Source organism: Aspergillus vadensis (genome assembly GCF_003184925.1).
Source record: "Aspergillus vadensis CBS 113365 unplaced genomic scaffold BO88scaffold_7, whole genome shotgun sequence".
Classification (NCBI taxonomy): domain Eukaryota; kingdom Fungi; phylum Ascomycota; class Eurotiomycetes; order Eurotiales; family Aspergillaceae; genus Aspergillus; species Aspergillus vadensis.
Window position 1 is genome coordinate 1009604 of NW_020292045.1, and position 26161 is coordinate 1035764.

At 49.6% G+C, this 26161-nt stretch overlaps 10 protein-coding genes across 10 annotated transcripts; 5 read left to right on the forward strand and 5 right to left on the reverse strand.

Annotated features, from left to right (window-relative positions):
• Positions 1-704: 704 nt before the first annotated feature.
• On the forward strand, positions 705-1931 carry BO88DRAFT_336926 (chalcone synthase B; the record flags this gene model as incomplete). Its single annotated transcript, XM_025702916.1, has 2 exons — positions 705-880; positions 929-1931. 2 exons carry the CDS (start codon positions 705-707, stop codon positions 1929-1931), a joined length of 1179 nt encoding a protein of 392 aa, XP_025564629.1.
• Positions 1932-2916: 985 nt separating this feature from the next.
• BO88DRAFT_480204 (dihydrolipoamide acetyltransferase component of pyruvate dehydrogenase) lies at positions 2917-4505 on the forward strand (the record flags this gene model as incomplete). Its single annotated transcript, XM_025712125.1, has 4 exons — positions 2917-3582; positions 3638-4021; positions 4074-4256; positions 4313-4505. 4 exons carry the CDS (start codon positions 2917-2919, stop codon positions 4427-4429), a joined length of 1350 nt encoding a protein of 449 aa, XP_025564630.1. The 3' UTR covers positions 4430-4505.
• A 564-nt stretch (positions 4506-5069) lies between these two features.
• BO88DRAFT_480207 (2-oxoglutarate dehydrogenase family protein) lies at positions 5070-8067 on the forward strand (the record flags this gene model as incomplete). Its single annotated transcript, XM_025712126.1, has 2 exons — positions 5070-7494; positions 7541-8067. The coding sequence occupies 2 exons, from the start codon at positions 5070-5072 to the stop codon at positions 8065-8067; spliced, it is 2952 nt and encodes a 983-aa protein (XP_025564631.1).
• Positions 8068-8208: 141 nt separating this feature from the next.
• Positions 8209-9861, reverse strand: BO88DRAFT_480208 (hexokinase; the record flags this gene model as incomplete). The annotated part of the gene is made up of 6 exons (XM_025712127.1): positions 8209-8726; positions 8747-9029; positions 9089-9499; positions 9549-9574; positions 9644-9754; positions 9813-9861. 6 exons carry the CDS (start codon positions 9859-9861, stop codon positions 8209-8211), a joined length of 1398 nt encoding a protein of 465 aa, XP_025564632.1.
• Positions 9862-10428: 567 nt separating this feature from the next.
• BO88DRAFT_362896 (glutathione S-transferase family protein) lies at positions 10429-11772 on the reverse strand. The gene is made up of 3 exons (XM_025703930.1): positions 11210-11772; positions 10834-11156; positions 10429-10781 (listed from the first exon to the last, which is right to left on the reverse strand). Exons 1-3 carry the CDS (start codon positions 11573-11575, stop codon positions 10673-10675), a joined length of 798 nt encoding a protein of 265 aa, XP_025564633.1. The 5' UTR covers positions 11576-11772; the 3' UTR covers positions 10429-10672.
• A 240-nt stretch (positions 11773-12012) lies between these two features.
• On the reverse strand, positions 12013-13645 carry BO88DRAFT_385814 (glycoside hydrolase family 76 protein). Its single transcript, XM_025704757.1, has 3 exons — positions 13537-13645; positions 12788-13482; positions 12013-12735 (listed from the first exon to the last, which is right to left on the reverse strand). The coding sequence occupies exons 1-3, from the start codon at positions 13625-13627 to the stop codon at positions 12148-12150; spliced, it is 1374 nt and encodes a 457-aa protein (XP_025564634.1). The 5' UTR covers positions 13628-13645; the 3' UTR covers positions 12013-12147.
• A 1657-nt stretch (positions 13646-15302) lies between these two features.
• On the forward strand, positions 15303-17731 carry BO88DRAFT_480213 (ankyrin; the record flags this gene model as incomplete). The annotated part of the gene is made up of 3 exons (XM_025712128.1): positions 15303-16260; positions 16319-16466; positions 16519-17731. 3 exons carry the CDS (start codon positions 15303-15305, stop codon positions 17729-17731), a joined length of 2319 nt encoding a protein of 772 aa, XP_025564635.1.
• Positions 17732-18022: 291 nt separating this feature from the next.
• BO88DRAFT_336789 (alpha/beta-hydrolase) lies at positions 18023-19935 on the reverse strand (the record flags this gene model as incomplete). The annotated part of the gene is made up of 6 exons (XM_025702910.1): positions 18023-18579; positions 18650-18947; positions 19003-19118; positions 19187-19501; positions 19564-19648; positions 19717-19935. The coding sequence occupies 6 exons, from the start codon at positions 19933-19935 to the stop codon at positions 18023-18025; spliced, it is 1590 nt and encodes a 529-aa protein (XP_025564636.1).
• Positions 19936-21691: 1756 nt separating this feature from the next.
• On the forward strand, positions 21692-23362 carry BO88DRAFT_413845 (esterase; the record flags this gene model as incomplete). The annotated part of the gene is made up of 5 exons (XM_025708148.1): positions 21692-22258; positions 22312-22401; positions 22460-22625; positions 22677-23104; positions 23168-23362. The coding sequence occupies 5 exons, from the start codon at positions 21692-21694 to the stop codon at positions 23360-23362; spliced, it is 1446 nt and encodes a 481-aa protein (XP_025564637.1).
• A 737-nt stretch (positions 23363-24099) lies between these two features.
• On the reverse strand, positions 24100-25686 carry BO88DRAFT_452360 (carboxylesterase/lipase family protein; the record flags this gene model as incomplete). Its single annotated transcript, XM_025710688.1, has 1 exon — positions 24100-25686. The coding sequence occupies one exon, from the start codon at positions 25684-25686 to the stop codon at positions 24100-24102; it is 1587 nt and encodes a 528-aa protein (XP_025564638.1).
• Between the last annotated feature and the right edge of the window lie 475 nt (positions 25687-26161).

The following is a 26161-nucleotide window of genomic DNA, read 5'->3' on the forward strand; positions in this document are numbered from 1 at the left end:
ATGAACTCAATTATGAGCCTATGTAGTAACCATGGAGTATTGGGTTTGCCTGATATCTCCTGACCGCAGCCATACTTGGATTGTGTCCTACCGTCCTTGGCACCTCTCAATACCATAACAGCTTTCTAGTAACCTTAGCCTCAGTCTTGGCATTTCTTGATTCACTTAAGAAGGCCGCTACGATGGGCACCGACAGATTTGGATAGGGACTACAAATAGCTGAAAACCATCAACTGCCACAAATGTGCCACAGTATCTTTAAACTTGAATGCGGAACGAGTGGGGTGAACAGGGTCCACTAACGATGGGTGAGGCCGAACAAGATCTGCAGCAGATGTGACAGAACCGTTATATTGACCTAAACTGGTCCGCTACTTCAACGCTATCTATGCTGGCGCTAACTCAAGTGATTGATGTGTCACCTGAATAGTACCGGCTCCTGAATAGTGTAAACAGAGTTGAACTATTACTTGCTTGAGAGCTGGTTAGACCGATGCAGTCCCTGAACCTATCGTCCACCCATAGTTCGACCTTCTCCCCTCACGCTTACTCTACCGGCTCATTTGTTAATATATAAAGGTTTGCAAATATTGTCGTAAGAACCAAGAAAGTGTGTACTTTTCCAGGCACCGAGGGCATATTAAGGATAGTTGAGCCCCATAAAGACTTCTACTCATTCATTTCTCCGGCTTTCTGAACGCATCATGGGAAATTCGCTTTCATCCTCTCCTTCTCCCGGGCAAAGCCCACAGCCAGAGATACCACTAAGAGGGGACGAGGCAATAATTACGGGGATCGCTACCGAGTGGCCGTCTCGACTGATAGGACCCGAAGAATTGAACAAGTACGCCTTGAAATTTTATCCCGAGAATCCTCCATGGTAGGTGTGCTCTCCATTTCTTTTACGAGCGCTCTCTGATCAAGGCAGGCTCCAAAAAATGCTCATGCTCAATGCCAAGACAGGTATCGAGACACGAGCTGTCATCGATTTATGGGATGATCCTCGCTGGCTTGGGGACCACCCACCCACCGCAGAAGAGGTAGACGCCGCGTTTCGGGAATATGGTGTCGAACTCGCAAAAAAAGCCGCTCTGAAAGCCCTCCGTGAAAGTAACATCGATCCGTCCTCAATTACGCATATGGTGTCTGTGACCGCAACAAATGCCGGAGCTCCAGGCTACGATCAACTTGTTGCTCGTGACATAGGTCTCCCTGATACAACAGAACGAATCCTGCTCAGTGGAGTTGGCTGTGCAGGCGGGTGTGCAGCTCTCCGTGCTGCTTCTGCACTAGCAGATGCAGCCACACACCGGAAAAGAGAAGCACGAATTCTCGTCGTGGCATGTGAGCTCTGCAGCATCCAAATCAGATCAGAGCTGCACGCTGCTTCACAGTCTCCAATCACTAGGATTGGCCCAGTCATCTTCAGTGACGGTGCAGCAGCACTTGTCGTTTGCAACCCCTTAGGAATGAGTGGTAATACTCCCAAGCAATTCGCAATTGTTGATGATAAAAGCGTCACCACCTCCGGAACACAAGAAGAAATGTCAGTCAAGGTCTCCACCTATGGCTTCTTAGCTACATTCTCGAAGAAGATTCCTGAACTGGCAATTGGATCTATGAAATCGCCCCTCCAGTCTCTATTGCAATCTAACGGGATGTCCTCCGCGTCTCCGACGGACTTCTATTGGGCTCTTCATCCGGGAGGCCGAGCTATTATCCAGGGTGTACAGGCTGCTTTTAACTTGCCTGAGGACTCATTGTCGGCCAGTTACGAGATCTACAAAACAAGGGGGAACTCCTCGAGTGTTTCAATTTTAGCAGTGTTGGAGAAAGTGCGGGAAAAGAAGTTGCAGACACCAAATGTCGTTGCATGTAGTTTTGGAACCGGTATCAGGACAGAGATGGCCCTACTGCGCCGCATGGTATAAACGTGGTTTTCGGCCTCTATTAACCCATGATGTGATAGAAGACTGTCGATTTTTTATTGATTGACGACTCAGATTCATCATTATACCTAGCTACAGTTCTGTATGTAGGACAGCCGCACGATTACCTACTCAATTAATATCAATAATGTTTACTGCCTGCTCACTACGAGAAAATTAATTTTGATAGAAGAGTGCATCAGCACATAGAGCGAGTCAGTAACTCCCGAATGTTCTCTGATCTTTGTGTACATCTATGTTTTTTCTAATTTATATGTTACAACTTGTGTTCACATGTTAAGACGGCCTTAGGTAGCGCCCGTGATTTTCACCAAGCTTTACTCAGAAGTGGACGAAACTTATTACAGATGTAAGCCTGAGAATGACCGGTATCTACCATTTTTGTGTGATCTTCCAAGACGATAAAAGTATTGAAGTGCAACTACAAATCGCCCTCCCACCATGTTTAGTAAGATGCACTCTATCAGTTGAACATCATACAAGAACAACATCATAAAAAATATAGCCAAGATCAATCTGTAGAGAAGGTAGGCAAGACACAATGAGTGCTTCGCAGTAATTGATGCACCAGTGTATAGCCATAAATATATGCTCGGTAATTGTGATTGAGCTCAGTTGTTGCCATAAAAGCTATTCTTTTTTGTTTGGGAGCTTGTGCATGATAGTCTGGGTGTTCTAAGCAGATTACTACACAGTCTATCGCTGAAACCTCCTTCGATCTGGAAGCTCATAAATGAGGTAGATAAGAAGCAACCCTAATTGGATTTATGTTCTACAGTTCTAGAGAATAATCATATAGCCGCTCCAAGTAGCCGAAATCCCGGCGGGTCGGCAACCGAGGATATTCCCGCCGGGCCACGCGGCATCACAACCACAAGCCGAGGAACACCCTCGATCTAAATCTCCTGAGGCTCCTCCACTCAGCGGTCTAGAATTTCTCACCTTGTCGCATCGTCAAACACCCACAATGCTATCACGAACAACACCCCGACTCCGGGGCCCCATTGCCCGCATTCCATGCGCTATCAGCACCACACCTACAGTTCACTCCCTTCATACTTACAACGCGCTTCGAATTACATCGCACACAACCGCCGCATCACAGAAGTCATGGATACCCATTCAGTCGTCACAGAAACTGCGTGCCTTCAGTGTATCGGCCCTTCGTACCGCAGAAACACGAGTCATTAACGTCCCTGCCATGGCGGAATCTATCTCCGAGGGTGTCCTTGCTACATTTCACAAGCAGGTTGGAGAGTACGTGGAGCAAGATGAGGAAATTGCTTCTATTGAGACAGACAAAATTGACGTCGCTATCAATGCGTCCGAAAGCGGTACAATCGCGAAACTACTTGTGAACGAGGGCGATACGGTGACGGTCGGACAGGCAGTTATTGAAATAACTCCGGAGAAGCGCGATGCGTCGCAATCTGCAGAGGTCCAACCTGCTACAGAAGCTGCTAAGGAATCAAATGAAGACCAGCCAGCATCGTCCCCTTTGTCTCAACCAGAGACAAAACCCGAGCCTAAGAAGGAATCCACTGCGCCCCCTGCATCATCGAAGCCTGCTGCACCTGTCGCCGGCGTTCAAGGACCCGTGTCAGCTTACAAGGGTAGTCGCGCAGAGAGAAGGGTATATATGTTTTGCAAATTTCGCCTTCGTAGATGAGATACTAAATGTGATGCAGGAGAAAATGACCCGCATGCGCCTCCGCACCGCAGAGCGTCTCAAGCAATCCCAAAACACCGCCGCTTTTCTTACTACCTTCAATGAGGTCGATATGTCCAAGGTGATGGAGTTCCGGGCACAGAACAAAGACAATGTAGTCCAGAAACATGGTGTCAAGCTTGGATTCATGGGTCCAGTTGCCCGTGCATCTGCGCTCGCGTTGAAGGAGATCCCGGCTATTAATGCATCTATCGAGAATGATGATACTATTGTGTTCAGAGATTATATCGATCTCAGCGTTGCTGTTGCGACATCGAAGGGATTGGTTACGCCGGTGTTGAGGAATATGGAGAGTTTGAGTGTGGTAGGAATTGAAAAGGGGATCGCTGAGCTGGGAAAGAAGGTATGTTTAGGATCCGCGTTGTCCTGAGTGTACAACAGACTAACTAGTACAGGCACGCGATGGCAAATTGACTATGGATGACTTGTCCGGAGGTTCATTCACCATCAGCAACAGTGGCATATGGGGATCGCTATTCGGTACGCCAATCATCAATGTGCCGCAGACGGCGGTGCTGGGTATCTATGGAATTCAAGAGAGGCCTGTTGCTGTCAATGGACAGGTCGAAATCCGGCCGGTAAGCTCAATTTATAATGCGTGGTATCCTAGCATTGCTAATTTACTTTTTTTCAGATGATGTATACTGCTCTGACATACGATCACCGGCTGGTGGATGGCCGCGAAGCGGTGACTTTCCTGACCTTGGTGAAGAAGTATCTCGAAGATCCGGCGAGCATGCTAATTGAGTAGATTATGTAAACGATTGCTCTCTGCTAGTGCTTTATTTTCTTGCTTGTGGATTAAAAACACCCTGTACATATCCGTGAAACCTTGTCTTCTGCCATGTTTCCAAATGAAGCTACTTGAATGTATTGTTCGTGGCCTGCATTTAAAGGTATCAACATACTGTCGGACATAGTATCGGATGTGCCGAGGAACGGCATCCCCTTGAAGTTGCCGACCGTTTGGAACATCCGTCGGCGAGAAGCCTTCATACCGATATGCATGTCTCAATCTGCAGAGGATATACTACCGATAACCTACCGAGCTTTACTTAAGATGCGGGGTCCTCCTTTTGTATTTAGTTTTAGGTTGCAACTTATCTGCACTGGTGGGGTCTTCACACTCCGATCTGGTGCTGCAAACGGCCCAGCAAATACATATAACAGTGACAGCACTAACAGCGGCTGATTATACTCTTTATCCCGACACCCCACAAGGCATTTACTTATCACTAGTACAAGAGAGACGATATGTTCATCTCACGGAGTCGAATACTTACCCTACGGCATGTCCAAATTCCATCCCGTCTTCCTCTCGATCTACGGCCATATGTCACTCAAGCAACGACACAGCGCTCAGTTGACAAACTGGTATGCCATCTCTACCAATGTATTTTGTGGACATCAAAGAACCTAACACTGAACAGAGCGAGCACAACAATGACAGCTTCCTCCAAGGCACAGCCTCGACCTACATTGATACCATGTACACATCATGGAAAGCCGACCCGACCTCCGTACATGTATCCTGGCAAGCATACTTCCACAACGTTGAGAATGGACATGTCGCAATCGAGCAGGCTTTTATCCCTCCGCCAGAACTAGTATCTGCAACTTCCACGATACTAAAACCGACAAATGCTACACACGCACAATCGGAGACAGTGAAGCAGCTCAAAGCCATCCAGTTAATACAGGCATATCAGCGCTGGGGCCACGAACACGCCAAAATCGACCCGTTAGGAATGCTCAACGAAGGAAAGGTCCGGAAGAAGGAGCTGTACCTGTCGCATTATGGCCTCGGACCTGAGGATCTAGATATGATCATCCCTGTTGGGTTAGGTGCCCAGGATATCACAGCCACAAAGAGCATGACTCTTCGGGAGGTCATCACCATCTGCGAGGAAACATACTGTGGAAGTATGGATGTCGAGTACATGCACATTTCGGACCAGGAGCAGGTAGAATGGATCCGGAGGCGGATCGAGGGGCCAGAACGTCATGTGTTCTCGAATGACGAGAAGAAGCGTATTTTGGATGGCTTAGTACGTACTACGGCTTGGGAGAAGTTCCTCACTACAAAATTCCCCAATGAGAAGCGATTTGGGCTTGATGGAGTCGAAAGCTACATCCCTGCATTCGAGGCGGCCGTGGACCGATCGGCTGAGAATGGTGTTGAGCATATTGAGATGGGCGTGGGCCATCGCGGGCGCATGAATGCGCTATATAATATTGTTGGAAAAGACGGCGCGTCCATGTTGCGGGATTTCGATTCCAAGGAGACGTCAGCTTGGGGCATACCCGGAGATGTTAAGTATCACTATGGGGGAAGTGGCGAGAGGGTGACTGCTTCGGGTAAGAAGGTGTATATGAACATGGCGCCGCAGCCGTCCCATGTCGAGTCGGTGAACCCCGTTGTTATGGGGAAGACTAGGGCGATTCAAGATGGGAAGAATGGCGACCTTGAGAAGACCATGATGCTGAATGTGCATACCGACGCGGCTTTTGCAGGCCAAGGAACAGTGTATGAGACGCTGGGACTGGCTGCATTGAAAGGGTACGAGATCGGCGGAACGTTAAGATTCATCGTGAACAACCAGGTTGGATTCACTACGGATGCCTGGCAGGCGAGGTCGTCGCCATACTGCACGGACGTGGCGAAGATCTTGGACGCACCGGTTATTCATGTCAATGGTGACGATGTTGAGGCAGTGGTTCTTGCTGGTATACTCGCCGCGGATTTCCGGGCAACGTTCAAGAAAGATTTCCTCGTTGACATCGTTTGTTATCGACGCAATGGACATAACGAGATGGACCAGGCCTCATTCACCCAGCCAACGATGTATGAGCGCATCGCGGAGAAGAAGAATATTCTCGATGGGTATGAGGCTAGCATGATCTCAAACGGCGTCGACGTGGAAGAGGAGGTCCAGAGGATGAAAGATAAAGCCTGGGCAGAGCTTATAGAATGTTTAGACAAGAGGAAAGATCAGAAGCCTGATCCAAAAGAGTGGCTAATCGACTCGTGGAAAGGAATGAAGGCGCCAACAGAGTCAAATACGAAGACACAACCACCGAAGGTGACCGCAGTCAGTCACGAATCCATCGAGGCCGTGTCTAAGAAGCTTGGAGCGGAGGTCCCGCAAGGCTTCGAGCTACACAAGAACCTAGAAAGAATTCTTTCTCGCCGGCAACAAACAGTGAAGACTGGAAAAGATATTGACTGGGCTACTGCCGAGGCTCTGGCATTCGGAACGATTCTTCGTGAGGGCACAGGAGTCCGAGTAGCCGGACAAGATGTCGAACGAGGAACCTTTTCTCATCGCCATGCTGTCCTCCACGACCAACGAACCAACAAAACATACACACCTTTAAGCACCATCAGCCCAGGCCAGGGCTTATTCACCATAACAAATTCGTCCTTGAGTGAGACTGCAGCAATGGGTTTTGAATTTGGCTACTCTTTGGCAGATCCAAATGCTCTTGTGATGTGGGAAGCCCAGTTCGGCGACTTCGCAAACAACGCTCAGGTCATTATTGATAACTATATCGCATCTTCTGAGAAGAAGTGGCTTCAGCGCTCTGGCGTGGTTCTTTCGTTGCCTCATGGCTACGACGGCCAAGGACCGGAACATACTTCAGCCCGCTTGGAGCGATTCCTGCAATTGGGCGACGAAGATTCGAGGCATTTCCCATCACCAGAGCAGCTCCAGCGCCAGCATCAGGATGCTAACATACAGATTGTGTGCATGACAAGTCCTGCAAATTATTTCCACGTTTTGCGTCGGCAAATTCACCGGGACTTCAGAAAGCGTATGTTTTCCTTTCCGATATCCCGTACCCCTGCTAACGAATGTAGCTCTTATCATACTCTTTTCCAAGTCCCTACTGCGCCACCCCCTTGCACGTTCGGATATTGAAGAGTTCATAGAGACTCCCTACTTCCAACCATTGCCCCCCGAAACTCAGCACGGCATTAGCATCAATAAGCCGGAGGATATCAAGCGTGTCATCTTCTGTTCTGGCCAAGTGTATGTGGCGCTCTACAAATATCGCGAAACTCATGGCCTCAAAGATACGGCTATCACGCGGATTGAAGAACTCCACCCGTTTCCGTGGGAGCAAGTGAGACAGAATCTGGAAAACTACCCAAACGCAACAGATGTTGTTTGGTGCCAGGAGGAAACACTTAATGGTGGCGCTTGGGGCCATGTTATGCCCAGGTTTGAGGTTATCTTGGCTGATACGAAGCGTCATACAGATAAAAAGGTACGGTATGCAGGGAGAGAGCCAATGTCGAGCGTTGCAGTGGGGTATAAGGTGCTTCATGCCATTGAAGAAGAGAAGGTCATGGGTGATGCGTTTCAGGTGTCCCCCCGTCAATGACCAATTCTTCACATAGCTTTAATCGGAAAGCTACCAACATCTTTATTATTATAGTAAATATTCGAAAATAAATAGTCTTTATATAAATGGATGTGCTTCGTATATCGTTATTCGTGAGACCATGTCAACCCCTCCTGCAGCTCACTCCCTCCCAGACAACGCCGCAATCAAAGCTGCACCAATTCCCGACCCGTCCTCTGCAGGCACAAAGGTGATCAGGTCCTCTGAACCGTCAGGCCACTCGAGGATCTCTCGTAAAGCAGCTGCCGCCCGCTCCTTGAACCGGAAAAGCTTCTCAAAAGTAGACCCATCCACACCAACACGGCCTTGACGAATGCCCTCCTTCTTACAGATAGCTGCAATCCCGCACGCATACAACCTAGCTGCGCGAGTACAAACAATTTCCCCAAGACGACAACAGACACGGAGTTCTTCGCATGTTGGCTCAATGCCGAATTCGTCTTTCAGGAATTTTCGTGTCTCCGCCATCGCGCTATCCTGCGCTGACCCATCCTCTTCCATCCTCGACACACACGACGATTCCATAGCGTGAATATGTCGCAGACGACCGAGGTCCATGTTCTCCAGGTAGCCAGCTTTCTCATGTAGATGGACAATAATCAGTCGTACTATCTCTCCCACGTACAGCCCAGCCACATCTTTTCGTATGTCTGTTGACCCGGTCGCGGAGAAGCACGGTCAATCTCGAGATCGAATTGGCATCGCGGAAGAACGCGATGGCTGTTATCAAAGGCGCCATACTCAGTGTTGATTGCAACATATTGGTCGGCGGGGAGACGGTGCTCTGCGATCTTCGGTACGCGCCCGATCTTTTCCATGTATGCTGAGTTGCACCCGGTGCCGAAGATGCTACCAATCTTGATCTCGGGGTCTTTGTATGCCGATGCGATGAGCGTTCCAGTCGTGTCATTCACTAGGGCGACGATGTGCACAGGGACGTTCTGTCGATAATAAACGAGTCAGTGCTGTGATACCTAGATGATATAATAAAAGAGCTTACCCTCTCCTCAAACGCCTCTTCCAACTGTGCAACAACATCCTCACCCTCTACCCCTGATACATCCCATCCCTTTGTCCAACGTTGCAAAACTCCGTGTCGAATGTTATTCTGCGTCACCGGGTAAGAGAAAGTAAACGCGAGTGGTAGTTTCTCGCCCGGGCGGGGAGTCAATTCACGCTCGCGCAGAAAGTCTGCCACACGGTCTGCAATGTACGCCCATAGCTCCTGCGCATTACCTGTCTTCAAGCCACTAGGTAACTTGAACTTGCTTTGTGTAATCTTGTATCCTCCTTTCTCTTCTGTCAGAGTGACGTTGCATACGCGAAGATTGGTTCCGCCCATGTCCACGGTCAGGTACTGGCCTGTTTCGTGGCCGGTCGGGGATTTGGTAACCCAGGTCACGTTCATTGGCTGGCATGTGTCAGTTTATAAGGCTTTCTAGGTGGTGAGACAGGCGTACAATGTCACTATCGGAGTTACCCAGTCCTAAGCAGAGAACATGTCAGCCTTCATTCGGATAGGTGCGATGCGGTGTGATTGGAGTGGTATGCGAACCCTTCTCCATCTCCTTCACAAAATGGTCGGTGATATGTCGAAGAGTGTCTCCATCGACACGGAACATATCTGCGATCTTTTGGACCTCTTCTGACACTTTCTCCGACACTCCTACGCTGCAGTGTCAGTCCAGGGCTCTGCAGAACATGTGACGAGGAGGGTAGTATACCCTGCGGGAAGTGGATGCCCGATCCGGGAGCGTCCTGTGGTTCCTTCATTTCGACAACTAGCAATATGATATCCTAACTAACGATGAACAAGAAAATGGTGTTCAAGTGAGATGATGAGCCTTTTCGATTGGTTTTATATAGCCCAGATAAGTAACACAATCACCTCCTCTTACGTATAACTTCGGTCTACAGCTTGGCCCTCATGAAGCAATACCCACATCTGACGATCAGGCTAGTTAATCATCCGCGGGTTTGCTCCCAACCAGTCATAGCCAAGTTTTCTGGATTACTCTATTTCTAGACCGGTACACAATGTTCCGAGAACAGTAGGACCGGCATCTTCAGAGCTCGGCGATGGATCGGGTTGACTTCAGGATGACGTCGGCCCGAGGCGGGTCCGCGGAGTGGTCCCTTCCGGCGTCTGGTTGATAAGATGGTTGGATCTGCATGGCCTTGTTTCAAGGCAATGCTTATCTAGAGCTTATCTAGAGGCTCTTGGCTCTGGGTCTATGTCTTGTGGAAGGGTCTAGAAAGTGGTAGGCGTTGATAATGTAGTGATCCCATGGAGTATTATCATGTTAAGATGGGTTATAAGCTCGCAGTTTTTTCGTGGCACCGTAATGTTCATGGCGTCTAGCAGGTTATCTAGTTAATTCAATCCGCGGGTTATTTTTATCGTATTGGTGTTTCCAGAATGATCTAGATCCCACACATGCCGTGTCTCGAGCAGCGAAAAGGGTTCCAGATCACATTTCCTTGTTATCCCTGGTCAATCCACTTGTCCCCAACGCATTCAATAACATGTGGCATGTGTTGACACAACTTCCAATTAAAGATACAATCAAGAACAGGGTTGAAACTAGTCCTCCGCCCAAAGCTCATAATCAGGAAAATACCGATCATGAATCCTATGCGCATAGTCTACCAGAACTGGTAACCCTCTCACGATCGCCTGCGTTTCAGGACATCTGTACATCATTAGCACTCCCAACCTACTACTCCCCAAAACAGGAAACTTACGCGGTACAGATCAAAGCCCCAACAATGAACCCAAACAGCGTAGCATCAGCCTCAGTCGGATGCTGACCCCCAAGCACCCAATATGTTCCCTTCCGATCACTCTGTAACCTAGAGTCCTCTAATAAGGCGTTAATATCCTCCCATATCTGTTTCTTAAATGCACTCCGTTCTTCTGCCGAATAGCGTAATGTCCCTTGCCCGTGCAACGTCTGACACTGTTTCCGGTAGATGAGATGTCCCACGATGACTCGGAGAGGATACGGCAGTGAGGCTAGGATATGTTCCCGCATGGAATAGTAATTGTCAATCCATTTTTCATAACCCTATTTCTCGTCAACCAAACACGAAGTACAGACAGGGCGGATGGTAATAATACCTGCAAAAAGTACAGTTTGTCTTCCAACAACGCTCTAATCCCCGAGTCAAGAACCTTGTCCTGAACGGTCAAATCGCCATTTAGGTCCGGAAGGATACCATCATTGACAAAATTTTGTATGATGAGATCCGAATCAGACATTGTCCGAACATGGTCCGTCCCGGATTTGTCTTCATCGCATACAGTAACATACGGCACTTTCCCCCGTGGCGCCGCACGCACAGACCCACTTTCAGTGCGATAAGATAGTCCTCTAAACCGAAGCCGGACTTCAAGTTTCGTGACGAAGGGTGACCATGTGTAGATACCCGTGCCGGGGAAGCCGCGGTATAGGGTTATTTCTGGTTGTTTCTGGCTGATTCTCATTGTGTCCCAGCTTAGTTGTGTCCGCGGGTTGGTTCGCTGAGATAGTGACGATGATGGGTGGTTGAGAAGCTTCTTAAAGCGGGTTTTGCGATTATCTGCAAAGACCGAGAGTGGATCGGGCTCGTGTTGGGTAGAGAGGACGAATTCTTATTCGCCGGTCGAATTAGACTTATCCTAGTGTGCTTCTTAGCTGTTTCATTGAGTGTGAGGGGCGAGAAAGAAATAAACAAGGTCAATTGACAAACCAATGGTATCAGTAATTAGGGGTATGCTGCCTAGAATGCTGCCTGGATCCTGCTCTTGCGGGGACCCTACAACGGACGCTAGATCCTTCGTTCGGGGCTGTAAAGCTGGACGAACACTCATGACCGAAATTCTGTTCCGCTTTGTGAGATTGATCGTTGATCGGCTTCAGAGGACGGGTCAAGAAGCGACAACAGATGTATTATTACAATATAATAAAGGAGATATATAAGGCTTCCACCTATGCAAGTTATATAGCCCGGTAAGAGTGCGCTGACTGCGCTGGAATCGAGTAATCGCGTCTAGCTATGTAAGCTAGGCTTAACCACTCAAGCAATGGCAAAAGCGCCCGCGACAATAGCAACAGCAACACCAAAGGGTCCGCAAGGCAGAGAATTGGCACCGTTTGTCGGGACAACACTGTTGCTTCCCGCTGCCGTGCTGGTAGTAGTCGTTCCATTTCCAGTTTCCGTACCAGCTGAGGAGGTCGTATTTGTCGCCGTAGTCTTCGTAGCCGGAGACAGATGCTTATACGCCGCCAGGTTGGACGTGAAGATGCTCGTTGCGCTCATTTCCTCCTCAATGCCCTCCGTGCCATCCCAGCTCGATTTGTACCAGTGCTGTCCACAAGTTGTGTTACTACTTCCGCCACTGCATTGCTTCGCAGCGCCAACAGCCGAGCCTTGTAGGCGCGGGAGAATGTCGGATGATGTATATGGCGCAAGCATGCTGGTGAAGGTGAGACTTTCTGCCAGAAGACCCTTGAAAGTTATCTCGTTGTCGTTACAGACGTTCGCGGGTTCACAAAGCACCTCAGACATGATCTCACCGCCGAACTTAGCGGGGAAGAATGTTTCTAAGGTACTGTTCAACAACCCATCCAAGGCTGTCTTCCATTGCGTGGTCTCTCCGTTTGTCTATCTCTTGTTAGTCCTCTGTCCTATACCCAGAGCGTGCATAACCACTTACGTAGTTGTACATATATGCCGCGCCACTCAGATACACCGCGTAGTTATACGACCACTGATTGTTACCGAGGTTCGTACAACCGTTTGCCGCATCAGTACTATCAGCGACATTCCAACTTTCCTGATTGACTAGAATTAGGGTACTCCAATCCCAGATTGTGTTTGCCCAATCGACATAGGTCTGGTTGTTGGTATACCGAGCCAACCGCGCAGCGAGTTGGAACAAACCCCCATTGCTCATAGCGTTCTTCATTGTGTATCCGGCTTGGTAAGGCCAAATCTGCCACCGAAGACCACCCTCGCAGGTGCTGTTGTCCCAGCGGGCGGATTGCACATCGAATACCCGCTCCGCTAGATCCACCCACGACGGCATTCCAGCGTCCTCCGGGTAGTTCAGCTCTGCCGCAGTCATGGCGGCGAGGCCCCAGGATACCTGGTCGTCATTACCCATGTATGAAGACCAGTTGCTCGGCATATAGTTGTTCCCGGCGCCACGTTGGTGGTACATGCCTTGGCTGACGGCGGCGTTGTTGGATGCGTCGTCGGTGAAGTACCAGTATCGGATCATGGTGTCGAAGAGCACGCTGCCTTCCCACCAGGTGTTGTTGATGTATCCGGGGATTTGGCCGGTCTGGTTGCCGGTGTAGTAGGACATGGCGTTAAAGGCGGCTGTGGCGGCAGCATCTTTGATGGATTCTGCGAGGCGTCAGAGGGGTTCGCTTGCATGAGTGATGGGAGATGGGAACGTACGTTCGTCGGTGATGTCGAGATCGATTGCAGCGGGGGTACCGGCCAAGGCGGCGACGGTGAATGCCGCTGCTATGTAATGAGCGAATACCATGGTGGTTGTGTAAACGAGTGTGGTTGATGATCAGCGAGAAATCATGGGAATCCTCGGGCGGCTTATATTTCATAAGAACCAGCATAAGAATCTCAGATTTGGGTGGGTTGTAAGTGGACATGAGAGTTTGACCATGTGGTTCGGAATGGAGTTAAGTTCACCACGGTCTCCTTCCGGGAGGGGTGAATGCCCCCAACGAGGCTTAGACTTGACACGAAGTGGAGGGTGCACGATAGTCACAGGGGCGGAAAAATGCTCGAACGGCACCAAAGGCCTTCGATAGGACAAGTTTCAGGGTCCAAAGGCGCTAGAACAGCTGGGGTGATAATGATTTGCTGTTTGCTTATGGTTCATTTCGGTTGTTTTGTTAGCGTCAGTCAAAGTCTGGGGCGGTTAGGGCCCGTTCCACTGGACATGGCCAATGAGCCTCATGACCATCCCCAGCTCATTATTCGGGATTCTGATATGAGGTTTTGGGTGGTCCGCATTGAATAGTGTCTGTAACAGCTTTTTAAGATATCCATCCCAGTTCTCTGATCATTCTTCTTGGGGTGATCCGTTCGCTCACCATCTAACTCAATAGTTAATTAACCAACTATTTGCAACCTCAAAATCTTAGTCAGCGGGCTTCTTACGCAGGATCCAAGATGCCTCAGGTATCTGCAGGGTGATCCACCACAGGCATGTTGCTTACCATGGCTGAGAGCAGCTTGCCATTGTTCTGAAGTCGATTGTATTTAGGAGAAAGTAATGCCTGAAACTCTAGGCTACAACTGTTTATGGCTTTCACTCTAGATTTACAACTCTGCGGGGATTTTTGATAAACTAGCTATCAATGAGTCGATTATCAACTCCGTAGAAGCTCGGGTTTCAAGGACGGGCGGGCAATTGTTTAAGTCAACTAACCTACTTAATGACATGAAGGTTCATGGGCCCAAATAAGCAGGTTCGGACTTGGCCTCTAGCCACAGCGAGCCGAGGTATCATGAACCTTTCGGGCGAGCGTTGCCATGTTTATCACCGCTATTTATAAGAATGCAAGTATGAGCAGCTGTGTAACAGCCTAAGATCAACTCAGTCATCTGCTTCTTTCTAACAAAATGCTTAGGCCGGTGGAATCGCATGTACAAGTCTAGCGTAGAATGGCTACACATCAGTTCTTATGGTCAGAATACACGAATAGTCATGATAGATCAAGAGCAGAAAACGATTGAATTATCTGCTTACTTTACATTTTCCTGTGTCTAGACCTGCTTATAAATCGTTTTATGAGTGCTGCCATTGCAAGATTGATTTTACTGGAGCAGTAGAGAGATAAGAAAAAAAAAAAAAAAAAAAAAAAAACCCACATTTTCAAAGTTCTCTATTATGTATTGTACATAGCCTGACAGTTACCAACCAGCAATAAATAGTAAAAGTGTGAGTACAACGCTATGTGCTGCTGCTATGGGAAGTATGTGAGTGTCAAGATAGCTAAGCAATAGAAATAGAATATGATTGGACCAGCCACAGCCGAGCCCCGCGAGGCTGAGCAGCTAGTCAACTACTAAGTGATGAGTAGCTAGTTACCAAATGAGGCATATGACAAGGCTGTCAGACATGGGTAAGATCGCGCAGAACTCCTCAACAACACCCTCTTCCACGTCATTGAAAGAACGGCAACGGGAATATGACAATGAGAGAACGCCAACCTCGTCGCGAAGACTACACCGTAGGCTGGGTCTGCGCTCTGCCAATCGAACTAGCAGCCGCACAAGCAATGCTAGACACCGAACACTCCAGCATACGCCTGCAGATCAACGATCCCAGCATATTTATTCTGGGAAATATCGCCGGGCACAACGTTGTGATTACATGTCTCCCAGATGGACAGATAGGCACCAGCTCCGCCGCGACCGTGGCAATCCAGATGCGCTCTGCGTTTCCATCCATCAGGTTCGGCCTCATGGTGGGAATCGGCGGGGGTGTTCCCAGTCCTGAGCACGATATCCGGTTAGGAGATGTGGTTGTTGGTCGACCAGATAATCAAACTGGGGGCGTGGTGCAGTATGACTTTGGGAAGAGCACGTCTAATGGGTTTGTACGCACGGGGTTTTTAAATGCGCCCCCGGTTATTCTGTTGAATGCGGTGGCCTTGTTACGGGCCAGGCATTTTCTGGGGAGGGGAATGATGTCTGAGTATATGGAAGGGCTTAAGTATATGCCCGCATTCACGCACGATAGAGATAAGAACTGGGACATCTTGTTCGAGGCGGGATATAACCATGCTGGGGGCATGACGTGTGATGCATGCGATAAGGAACAATCGATTCAACGCGACGAACGTGAAGGCCATGATATTAAAGTGCATTATGGAACGATTGCGTCAGGGAATCAAGTACTAAAGGACGCGCATGAACGAGACCGACTCGCAGCAGAGTTAGGTGGGGTGTTGTGCTTCGAGATGGAGGCTGCCGGGCTGGTGAATAATTTCCCATGCCTGGTGATCCGAGGCATTTGTGATTATTCTGACTCGCATAAAAACAAGGGATGGCAGCCTTATGCTGCCGGGGTGGCGGCTGCTTATGCGAAGGAGTTGCTGTCGGTTATACCACCAGGGCATGTGGAGAAAACGAGACCTATGAGGAGAAATGGTCCGTGGTCATTCTTTGTTCGCTTCGAAGTATATGTTATGCTTACTGACTATTGTAGCTCCCCGAAAACTATTCTTGGTTCCATTCCAGAGAGATGGAAACTTTACTGGTCGTGATTCTATAATGAGTGAGCTGGGTAGACGATACGATGCAGCCACATTTGAACGTTTTCTCAGCATAGCTCTCGTTGGAGATAAAGACACAGGGTGAGAAAATTATTGTGATGCTAACAATGATAACCCTCACTAACAGAGTCAGTAAATCACACATTGCCCTTGAATACGCATACCGTAGCCCCCAACATGTGCCCTGGCTATCCGTATTCTGGGTCAACGCAAGCAGCATCTCCCGATACAGAAGGTCTTATCAAGATATAGCTAACAGTCTTGATCTACCCGGAAAGGATGACCCAGCCGTCGATGTCGTGGAACTGGTATCGGAATGGCTAGCTGACGAAGAAAATGGGCCATGGCTAGTTATTCTGGACAATGTCATTAACGTGGGTGTTTCCCAAGAGACGGGGCTTCCTGTTCTGCTTGAGGATGACGTGACGGAGACGATTCCGATTGTTTCGTCGTCCCCAGAAGCAAAACATGGATCTTTGCTTGTCACGTCGCGCAATTTGGAGGCTGCAATGAGTATAGTTGGTTCAGCTAAGAACATTGTCCATGTCCAGCCAATGGACGAAGGGCCGAGAAGTGCAATTGGGATTGGGCATGATTTGCTGGCTGACCTGGCTCTGGACAGCCCAAAAGATGGTCGGACACCATTATCGTGGGCTGCAGAGGCTGGGATTGTGCCAGTCGTGAAATTATTGCTTGCTACTGGTAAAGTGGACGTTGATGCCAGAGACTCACATTATGGTCGAACGCCTCTATCATGGGCTGCGGGGGCTGGGCATGCAGAAATTGTTCAGCTCCTTCTAGCAACCAACAAAGTCGACATCAACTCTGTCGACTACCAAAACCGGCCGCCACTGACCTGGGCACTCTTTAATTCTCTCGAGCGAATGAAACCGGTAGTTAAGCTGCTTCTAGCCACCGGCCAAGCTGACCTAAACATCCGCGATGAAACATCAGACCGCACAGCCCTTTCGTGGGTGTGTGGAATGGGCCACCTAGAGCTTGTCAAATCGCTGCTCGAAACCGGCAAGGCGGATGTCAACACCATAGAGAAATACCACGGACGAACGCCGCTTTCCTGGGCTGCGTTTGACAAACATCAAGAAATCATGAAGGTTTTGATTGCTACTGGACAGGCAGACTTGGAAGCAAGAGATAACGAAGAGGGCCGGACTGTACTGTCTTTGGCGGCAGGGAATGGACTTGAAGCTGGGGTGAGAGCTTTGTTAGAGACTGGGAAGGTGGATGTTAATTCCAAAGACCGGAATAGGAGGACACCACTATTCTGGGCATTGAGGAATGGGCATCAAAATACGGCACTTCTTCTGGAGGAGGCTTTGAGCGGATAAATATACTTGTATAGTATTACTTCCTATAGAGTAGGTCTGCTACACCCAAGCCCCCTAGCTCTTAGGCTGCCCTAATAGATTGCATCTTGCATTGATATGACCTAATCCCTTTCTAAGCTTAGCTGCCATGTAACCGATGCCACTTACTCATTGATATAGTGTCAAGCTAACCACACCTTGGACTAAATTACATCTGACGTCTCACAGAAGCCCCACCGACGATAGCAGCCTACCAACAGACTAGTATATTCCCCTCGTCCACACGAGACCATGCGGTCCATCCATCTGAGCTCATTTTCTAGGCTCATAGATCCGGAATGGCACCAAAGAGTCCCAGCACCCAGCCTCGAGGAAATCACCCGTGATATTTCTGACAGTGGTGCCATTGCCGAACTCGAGAATCAGGCCGCCCGATGGAGCAGTCGCGTTAAACGCGGGCCAACCCACAGTGGAGCTGACCGTGGAGGGATCTTTGAGGAACGCCAAGATGTGATCCTGCATGGCCTTCGACGTCGCAACTTCTAGGGCTGATACATTGCCTGCATCTGTCATATATGTGCCGAATATCATCAACAGATCCGACCAATGGAATGCACCAAGGTACGGGACTGGGCTAATATTGGAGAAATTTCCAGCCCATTCATAGCGGTACGTCTCAAGACCTAGGGAGGCCCGACGGATAGAGTCCTCGTATGCGGTGCAGATCCATTCGCCTTCAACTTCCATTGTCGTGGACTCCGATGTGCTGGCTTGTTCTCGTGAGGCGTCCGAGCGGATGGCTGGGCCTCGTGCAACTCGACCCGCAGCATAACGCGCCGACTCGTTGGAGAAGATGTACTTTTCGTCGGCTAATCCACGTAGTCAATCAGTGATGTTCATATACAAAATACACAATCATGGGGTTGTGGGTGGACGAACGGATATAATTGGAGAAGGCGATGGATTGAGTGCCGTTGTAACGGTTGATATACTCTTCAATCTGTACCCATGACACTTGGCGCATACATTCCAGCTCTGCCTCTGCGTCGTCTCCATAGTTGCATCCGAGGCCTTTCGCGACAATGTGGAAGTCTTCGTATACATCCTCTGTCTCAGTGAGATTGATTGTCACCGACGGAGGCTGGGAGATGACACCAAATTTTGCCACACGAGGGTCATCTGGAAAGGCAAGAGTAAACAGGTGAGTGAGTGCCGCTCCCTGGGATTGTCCCCATAGCTGAAACAAAGTTTTGATTAGGTTAACATGATCTTCGTGGACTGGAATTTCTTACCATGATATTGTCTGGGTCTCCACCAAATGCCCGAATGTTCTCGGCTACCCATTCTACTGCGGCCCGCACATCCAACAAAGTCAGAGATGTCTCAGTCAGAGCTTTCGATTTAGGATCTACATCGAGTGATAGTTAATCAGTTAGCACGAGTCATTTGCGTGATAGTGGTTCAACATGATCTTACTGCCGAAGATGTTGACCCGATAATTGATCGTTACGACAATATGTTCCTGGGAGTTCGATACCCAGTTTGATGGTAGCTGGGATGGAACCTCAATTCCGCCAGTGACACCGCCACCACCTGTGACAAAAAGAGCTACAGGCAGATTTGATGTCTTGTTGGCAAACGCTGGGGTCCACACAGCTAGTGACACACAGTCCTCTGAGGAGGACCAAGCAGTCGATCCCTGATTGGGTGCCTCCCCAATACTCAGCAGAAGGCTTGTAGGTGCATACTCTGCCCACATGCTGCTCCCAGAAGCAACATACTGCGGACAGGCTAGATGCGAGGTCATCAAAAGGCTGCTCGGCTCGGTCACGCTCACATCACAAGTCACTCACCAGGTCCAAAGCGAGTAGAATCGCTTCTCTTCGATGAGTTGGCCAACTTTTGAGGCGGAAGCCATCTGAGATCCCCGACTGGCGGCTAGTAATATAAAATGATACTATCAGCCTCGAACTTCTTCAATCATTGATATCTAGCTTTGGGCGTACCTGTGCATAGGGAACCCGAAGAAATTGGCGGACATTCGGGTATGTATCGTTCAACATTCCAATAAAGGTTCCCGTTCGTGTCTCCACTGTCAAGTTTGACCAGTTGGATAGCGACCTCGCCGGTTGCCACGATAAGTCTGCATAGTATGGGGGGTACAGCTCTCCAAGCGCGAGAGTAGTGAGCCCTGCCCAGACCAACGAAGCAAAAAAGGCCACCATATTAATTTGTCACCAAACGGAGAGATTACACTGAAACGCAGGTTTATTTTCGTTGAATCAGGGCAATGCGGAGAGGACTATTTATGTATGCGAGCACGAAGAGGCCTCACATCTCACGCGGAGTCTAAGGTTAATACAGGGTCTGTACCCCACTCTGCGGGGGAAGTTAGGGTCCTAGGAAGGACCTCGTCATCACTTATTTGAACAGAGTAAAGCTCAGATACTCAGACTTGGCATACGCCCGCCCTTTCTAACCGAGAGGTCCAATTACCCGTGAGTTGGAGTTAGTCTCGACTAGACAACCATTCAAACGTATCTCCACATACCTATCCACAGTTTAGGTAGCCGAATCTGGGAATGATATACATCAGGCCCTGGTCTCTTTATGCTACCTAATCAATACTGAATCCTTTATCCGGCATCCTTGCAGGTAATTCCTCCAACGACAACAGCAGCCATGGCCCTTCGCTGAGCGGCCAGCTATTCCGCCGATATTAGTCCGCCCAGACTAAGTTCGAACTCCCTACAGAGCAGAACACAGCGAATAGAATGGTCAATCGTCTGGTGTGCCGTGTGTTCCCCTACTCTTCCTGGGGCTACACGTACAGTAACGGTCATATCGCATGAAGTGTCTCGTATAGTAGCCCTTGAGTTGCGGCATTTTTCATGGACAGGAGATCTGTTTCCAATATATTCACGCCACCGTTCGGCTTTGCTTGGTGATAGTCTACGCTATAGTAACATGGCAGGACATGAGTTCCTAAGTAAGCAACTTGAAAGTAGTACCACGCGTTCCAACCAAGCAAATACTGAGACCAGGTCTCTAGATTCAAGTGGAACCAGATGCAATGGCAGCTTACGCACCAGGGTCGGTGCCAAGCGATGATTTACTATCCCGATCCCCGGACTCCACTATTTACTGTCCAATAGACAACCCCATCCGCAAGCTCTTGTCGCCTGATTCAAATAAAGGGTAGTTGTGGATTACAAGGTGTCGACCCGTGTCTTGGTCCTTGGTGAAGGAAACTAAAGCAGTTCAGCAAACTCCGATTTCCCATGTTATCTGATAGGACATATCGCTCCGTCTGCCCAGGTAGACGGAATATATCTTTCCCGGTGTATGGCGCCTGCAATCTTGTCTCCGTGTCGGATGACCGACGCTGCATAGTGGTCCGAATTTATCTGTGCTTTAGCTTAATTGGCATCTATGAGAATATTGGTTATAGCTGTCTTGTAACGGCTGACCCTCAAGGTGTGGGTCCAAGCCCACCACCTTATACCTGGCCCTTCTGTAACCCTACATCTGTGACAAATTAGTTGATATAGTGTCCGAGATCCGACATTCAGCTATAACGAAGCACCGTGGTCTTCCGATTCCCTAACCTCACTCACCAGAAATTCCACTAATGTGCCCATCAAACTAGGCAAGATTTCGTAATCCCCTTTGTTGATCTGATGGCTTCAAGGTGGAGAAGAGCACGAGGCGACGACGCAGTCTGTCTTGGCTGGTCCATACCTTTTTATGATAGAGATCGACCGACGTAGAGCTAGAGGAGATTGCTACAGATATATAACATGTCTCAAGCACCAGAGACACTCTTTCAACTTACCGCAATTTTTCTTCTACCTGTCGTTGTGCATCTAGTACTGTTATCACTGTCCTCGCATTATGCATTTCCGCTGGGTATTAATTCCCCTGGCAGCAACCCTGGCTGCTGGGGTACCTACCAGCACCACCACGACCGCTTCGTCCACTATGCCCTCTGTGGCGTTGGACTATTGCACGGTGGTAGCTGCTGTGGGAAATGACAGTGTAGGCTTATACCGCTATCAGAACATTCGCTTTGCTGCCCCCGTCACCAGCGATCTGCGATTTGCAAAGCCAGAATGGCCACCCGTTGAGACCGAAACCAACTACGGCAACATCGTCTCCGAGTCGATTGACTGCAGCACCAGCGAAGACTATCTGTTCCTTGACGTGTGGGCTCCAGCCAACAGCACTGGCAAGAAACTACCGGTGCTGATGTACATCTACGGAGGAGGTTTCACCGGTGGTAGCAAGATTCAGAGCACCCCTGAAGGCCTCTTTGATTTGTCCAAGGATTTCATCTATGTCGCTGCTAACTATCGCCTGGGAGTGACGGGTCTGGCTAACGGCCCTACCTTCCAGCACGAGGGAGGTGCCGCGAATGCTGCCGTCTGGGATGTCACTCAGGCCCTGGAATGGGTGCAGAAGTACATTGGCTCCTTTGGCGGTGATCCCGACGCGGTCACCCTTTCAGGATTTTCCGCTGGTGCTTCTCAAGTGATGTTTCAGTTGACAGTAAGTGGCGTTCTCAAAAGGAGTTCATTTATGGTTGCTGACACATACCACAGCGATTCAGTGGCCGTGCGCCTCAACTCTTCAAGGGGGCATACATCATGTCTCCTGGATATGTGCCTGGAGCCGGTCACCATCAAGCTGAAGTACACACCCCTCATTTTTTTTTTCTCTTTCCTTCCAGCTAGCTCACCATCACCACAGGCTTACTGGCAGAACGTATCGACTGCAGTCGGCTGCCCAGGCGGAGACATTACCTGCATGCGCTCCGTGAACTACACTACCCTGATGACCATTGGCAGCGAAGTCGCTAGCAACTACAGCTACCAGCTGCAACCTCGTGTTGACGGAAACATAGTTGCTGATACTTGTATTCCCCCTTTCCTCCGTACTTCATGATGACGAAGCTGACAACTCCCAGACGAGGCACAATTGTACCAGAAGAACTTCAACTTTAGCGGACCTCTTGTGATCTCCCATGAGCGCCACGAAGAAAACAGCCAGAGCTCCAACACCGTCACCAGCGCAGCAGATATTGCTGCCGAGCTGCAAATGTACTTCCCCGCCATCACCGATGACGTGATTGAAGAGATCCTCGAGCTTTACCCTGCCTCGCATTACGCCAATGCAGGTTACCGTCTGTCTGACATCCGTCAAGGTTTTGACATGACCGGCAAAAATTTGGCTCTGACTCAGGCGCTGCATAACGAGACATGGAATGCTATTGTTAACCTTGGGGAAGCTACACACGGTACGGATCAGACTTATTACTGGTATAGTACTTATAGTACTGTGCCCGCTAATGGATTGACTTCCTCTTCTTCCTCGTCGGTCAATGTCGCGGTTGCGGTATGTTCATTTTTCACATGATAGTTAGCTGATATTGATGCCCTGACTAATATTATTTTGCAGCGCACCATGCAAAAGTACCTCCTCTCCTTCGTCCTAACCGGCAACCCCAACACCCTCTGGCCCAACGACAAGATCTACTGGCCGAAGTATGGAAATGCGACGAACACCATCAACTTCAATACGACTATGTCCATTACTTTCGATGATCTTGCCAACGACAAGAGCCTCTTCTGGAATAAGGCTTTGTGGTACTGAGGCAGTCTTATAGATATGGGTGCGACACTGCGCATGTTTAACTAAAGCTTTGTGGTTCTTGTGTTCTAGGCACGAGATAGTCTCTCTGTTCATACAATCCATCTTAATGATCTGCTACGGGAACGAAGACTACCTCGACATCGACATTCGTTCCTCGGTGGCTTTTCCTTTCGCTTTCTTGTCGTCCGCGGGGCAATGTCCACTTTGTATTTTAGGTCGAGATGACAACTTAGAATGTTAGAAAGTTTATTAATCCAAGTTTTGGATGGGAGCAGGCTATTCTATTCCGGCTCTGTGGGGATACTCTGTGCCTCGGGAGACCCTATTTGAGGGTTCAGTCGGAGGTGGCCATGTTTTTCTCCCTCCGATCCCCGACGGCCCTACGTAATGTATCCCCACAAATTCTGTGACTTGCCGTGCCATGTCACCTAGGTTCATTGAATATCCGATCCTAATTAATCCTGCCATTTTGAAAATACTCACAGATTATCGTCTGGAACCCGGACCCATTTCCTCTACGGTGCTAGTGTCCCCCGGTGCATCATGCACCGTCTTGAGGAGCGGGTACACAGGAGTAGATATTCTCTTACTACGGAGCGAAAGGGTCATTCGGTGTATATGATGGTGCTCAACGATGTATGATATACAATGTTTCAGACAAAGCTAGCTAACAGTAGAGAATGTCAACCCCGAACGGAGGAGGATGTATGTACCTTAAACAGGAACACCCACCATATCTAGTACGGACTAGGAGTAGCATACTTAAAGTACTCCAAGTACAACTCGATCTCCTTGGCTGTCGCGAAAGCAATCTTCTTCCAAAGGCTGCCAAGCTCGAAGGTGTTCTGCTGGGCGGGCACATTAGGACCCCAGTACGGCAAGGTACCGTTGTTGTAGGAGTCCCCCTTATTCGGGTTCTGCGTCTTGACAAAATTAGCCCAGTACGAGGACATAATATTGGCCACCTCATAGTCAGTGTCCGTGTACGAGGTGGTTGTCTGGGCGTAGAGGTTGTTCAACGCATAGGACACCTCCGAGCCGTGGGTGGCTCCGTCCGAGCCAGGGGGCGAGTAGGTCCAGAGGTAGTAGTAAACGGGCTCAATGGAGGACTGATTCCAGCGCTTGGCCCATGACCAGGTCGAGGTGCAGTAGCCAGCACGTAGGATCGAGTTGTAGGCAGCTGTGGCCTGGGTGGTGTTGCTGGCTGGATGCAGCGCCAGTAGCTCGGCGGCATATGGTCCGTAGGTGGAATTGATCTCTGACTTGTACTCGGTGACGGTATAGGTCGTAGACAGATCGATGCCATCCTCGTCCTTATTGTTACCAACCAGAATGGGCACGTCGTTGGGAGCACCTTCGTCTAGGCTGACGATGTACTTGTTGGGGATCGCGTGGTAGTTGAGCACTGGATCGAAGCCGGTGAAATCGGAAACACCAGTACCGGTAAGAACCGTTTCGAGGTCCATGGAGCGCAGGTCAGCCAGACTCGTCGCATTGAGTGACTCAGCGTAGGTCTTGCTGAAGGCATACGCCCAGGTCATGTTCCGGTAGTCACTTCCGTATCCCCACAGGTCTGGATCGTATGGGTCCTTGAGGCCACTCTCTGCGATCGCACCCTTAATCATACCTCTGGTTCGGGGGCTGTTGACCAGATGGTAAACAGCGCCCGAGCCGAAGGACTGACCGGCCACAGTGATGGACTCGGGGTCTCCGCCAAAAGCGGCGATGTTCTCGTAGACCCACCTCAGAGCTTCGATCTGATCGAGAAGACCGTAGTTGCCCGTCGCACCGGTCTCCTCAGTCAGCTCATGCAGTGTGAGCCAGCCGAGAGGCCCTGTGCGGTAGTTGTAGCTGACGAAGATAACATCCTTGGCTGCCATTCCTGCACCATCGTAGGTACTCTGGCTGGATTCACCTCCGGCCGCATAGGACCACAGCATGACAGGCAGCTTGGCATCGGTGGAGGTGGCGGGACTCCAGATATTGATCGACAGGCAGTCCTCGCTCACTCCATCGCCAGCTGAAGAGCTAGGACAGCTGGGCCCAAATGAAGTGGCTTTCAGGATGCCGTTCCAGGACGGGGCGCTCTGTGGTGGCTTCCAGCGGTTTTCTCCACCGGTTGTGGCGGCATATGGAATATCCTTCCAAACGGCGATGTCTTTCCAGTTCGAGATGTAGGACGGGGCACTGCTTTCGTTGAATGCAGCAGCACCTTGCACCTTGCCCTGGGCGAGCTGGATGGTCTGGTCATAGAGAGTTGCGCTAGCCGGAGCCAGTAGGGAAAGGACACCTAGGCCACGAGTGGACCTCTCGTTGATTCTCATGTTCGCAGACACTGAAGAGAACCAGATAATATATGCAATGAAATGCCGAATACTTTATTCATTTCTTTCGAAGACCGGAGAAGAGAAAGTTCTTATAGCTACAGGTGAGCCTGTTTAACGAATTGCAAGGCATGCGGATCCCTCGGACTTCAGAAGCCATGGCGTGTCAAAACAACGTATTTGCTCGGCGTAGGTCGCATACGCCATGCATTGTGGTATCTTTATTACGATCTGCACAGGTCATAGTAGTTGGCCGTGCGTTCATGACCTTAATCGGCGGCGTCGGACATGGTGGCCCAGACGTCTCCGATGTCCGTCCGCCGGTTCCCGTGAAGATATCAGCCAAGAGCCTGGTAAACAGTGGGTAAAAGAAGGTTATCGGTTTCACCCTAGGTTATTAGGGCAGAGGACGCGCAAAACTGTGGGGATTCGAAACACTTGCTCGGAATCATTAGCTGATCTGGGTGGATGGGAC

What these genes read in the sequence shown, in the direction of transcription:
- BO88DRAFT_385814 (XM_025704757.1), bottom strand. Translation starts at nt 13,627, where the DNA reads ATGGTATTCGCTCATTACATAGCAGCGGCATTCACCGTCGCCGCCTTG. An exon ending in TCTCGACATCACCGACGAAC is followed by an intron (nt 13,483 to 13,536) that starts GTACGTTCCCAT and finishes GACGCCTCGCAG; the next exon opens with AATCCATCAAAGATGCTGCC. An exon ending in CGGCATATATGTACAACTAC is followed by an intron (nt 12,736 to 12,787) that starts GTAAGTGGTTAT and finishes AACAAGAGATAG; the next exon opens with ACAAACGGAGAGACCACGCA.
- BO88DRAFT_362896 (XM_025703930.1), bottom strand. Translation starts at nt 11,575, where the DNA reads ATGAGAATCAGCCAGAAACAACCAGAAATAACCCTATACCGCGGCTTC. An exon ending in ACAAACTGTACTTTTTGCAG is followed by an intron (nt 11,157 to 11,209) that starts GTATTATTACCA and finishes GACGAGAAATAG; the next exon opens with GGTTATGAAAAATGGATTGA. An exon ending in GGGGCTTTGATCTGTACCGC is followed by an intron (nt 10,782 to 10,833) that starts GTAAGTTTCCTG and finishes AATGATGTACAG; the next exon opens with ATGTCCTGAAACGCAGGCGA.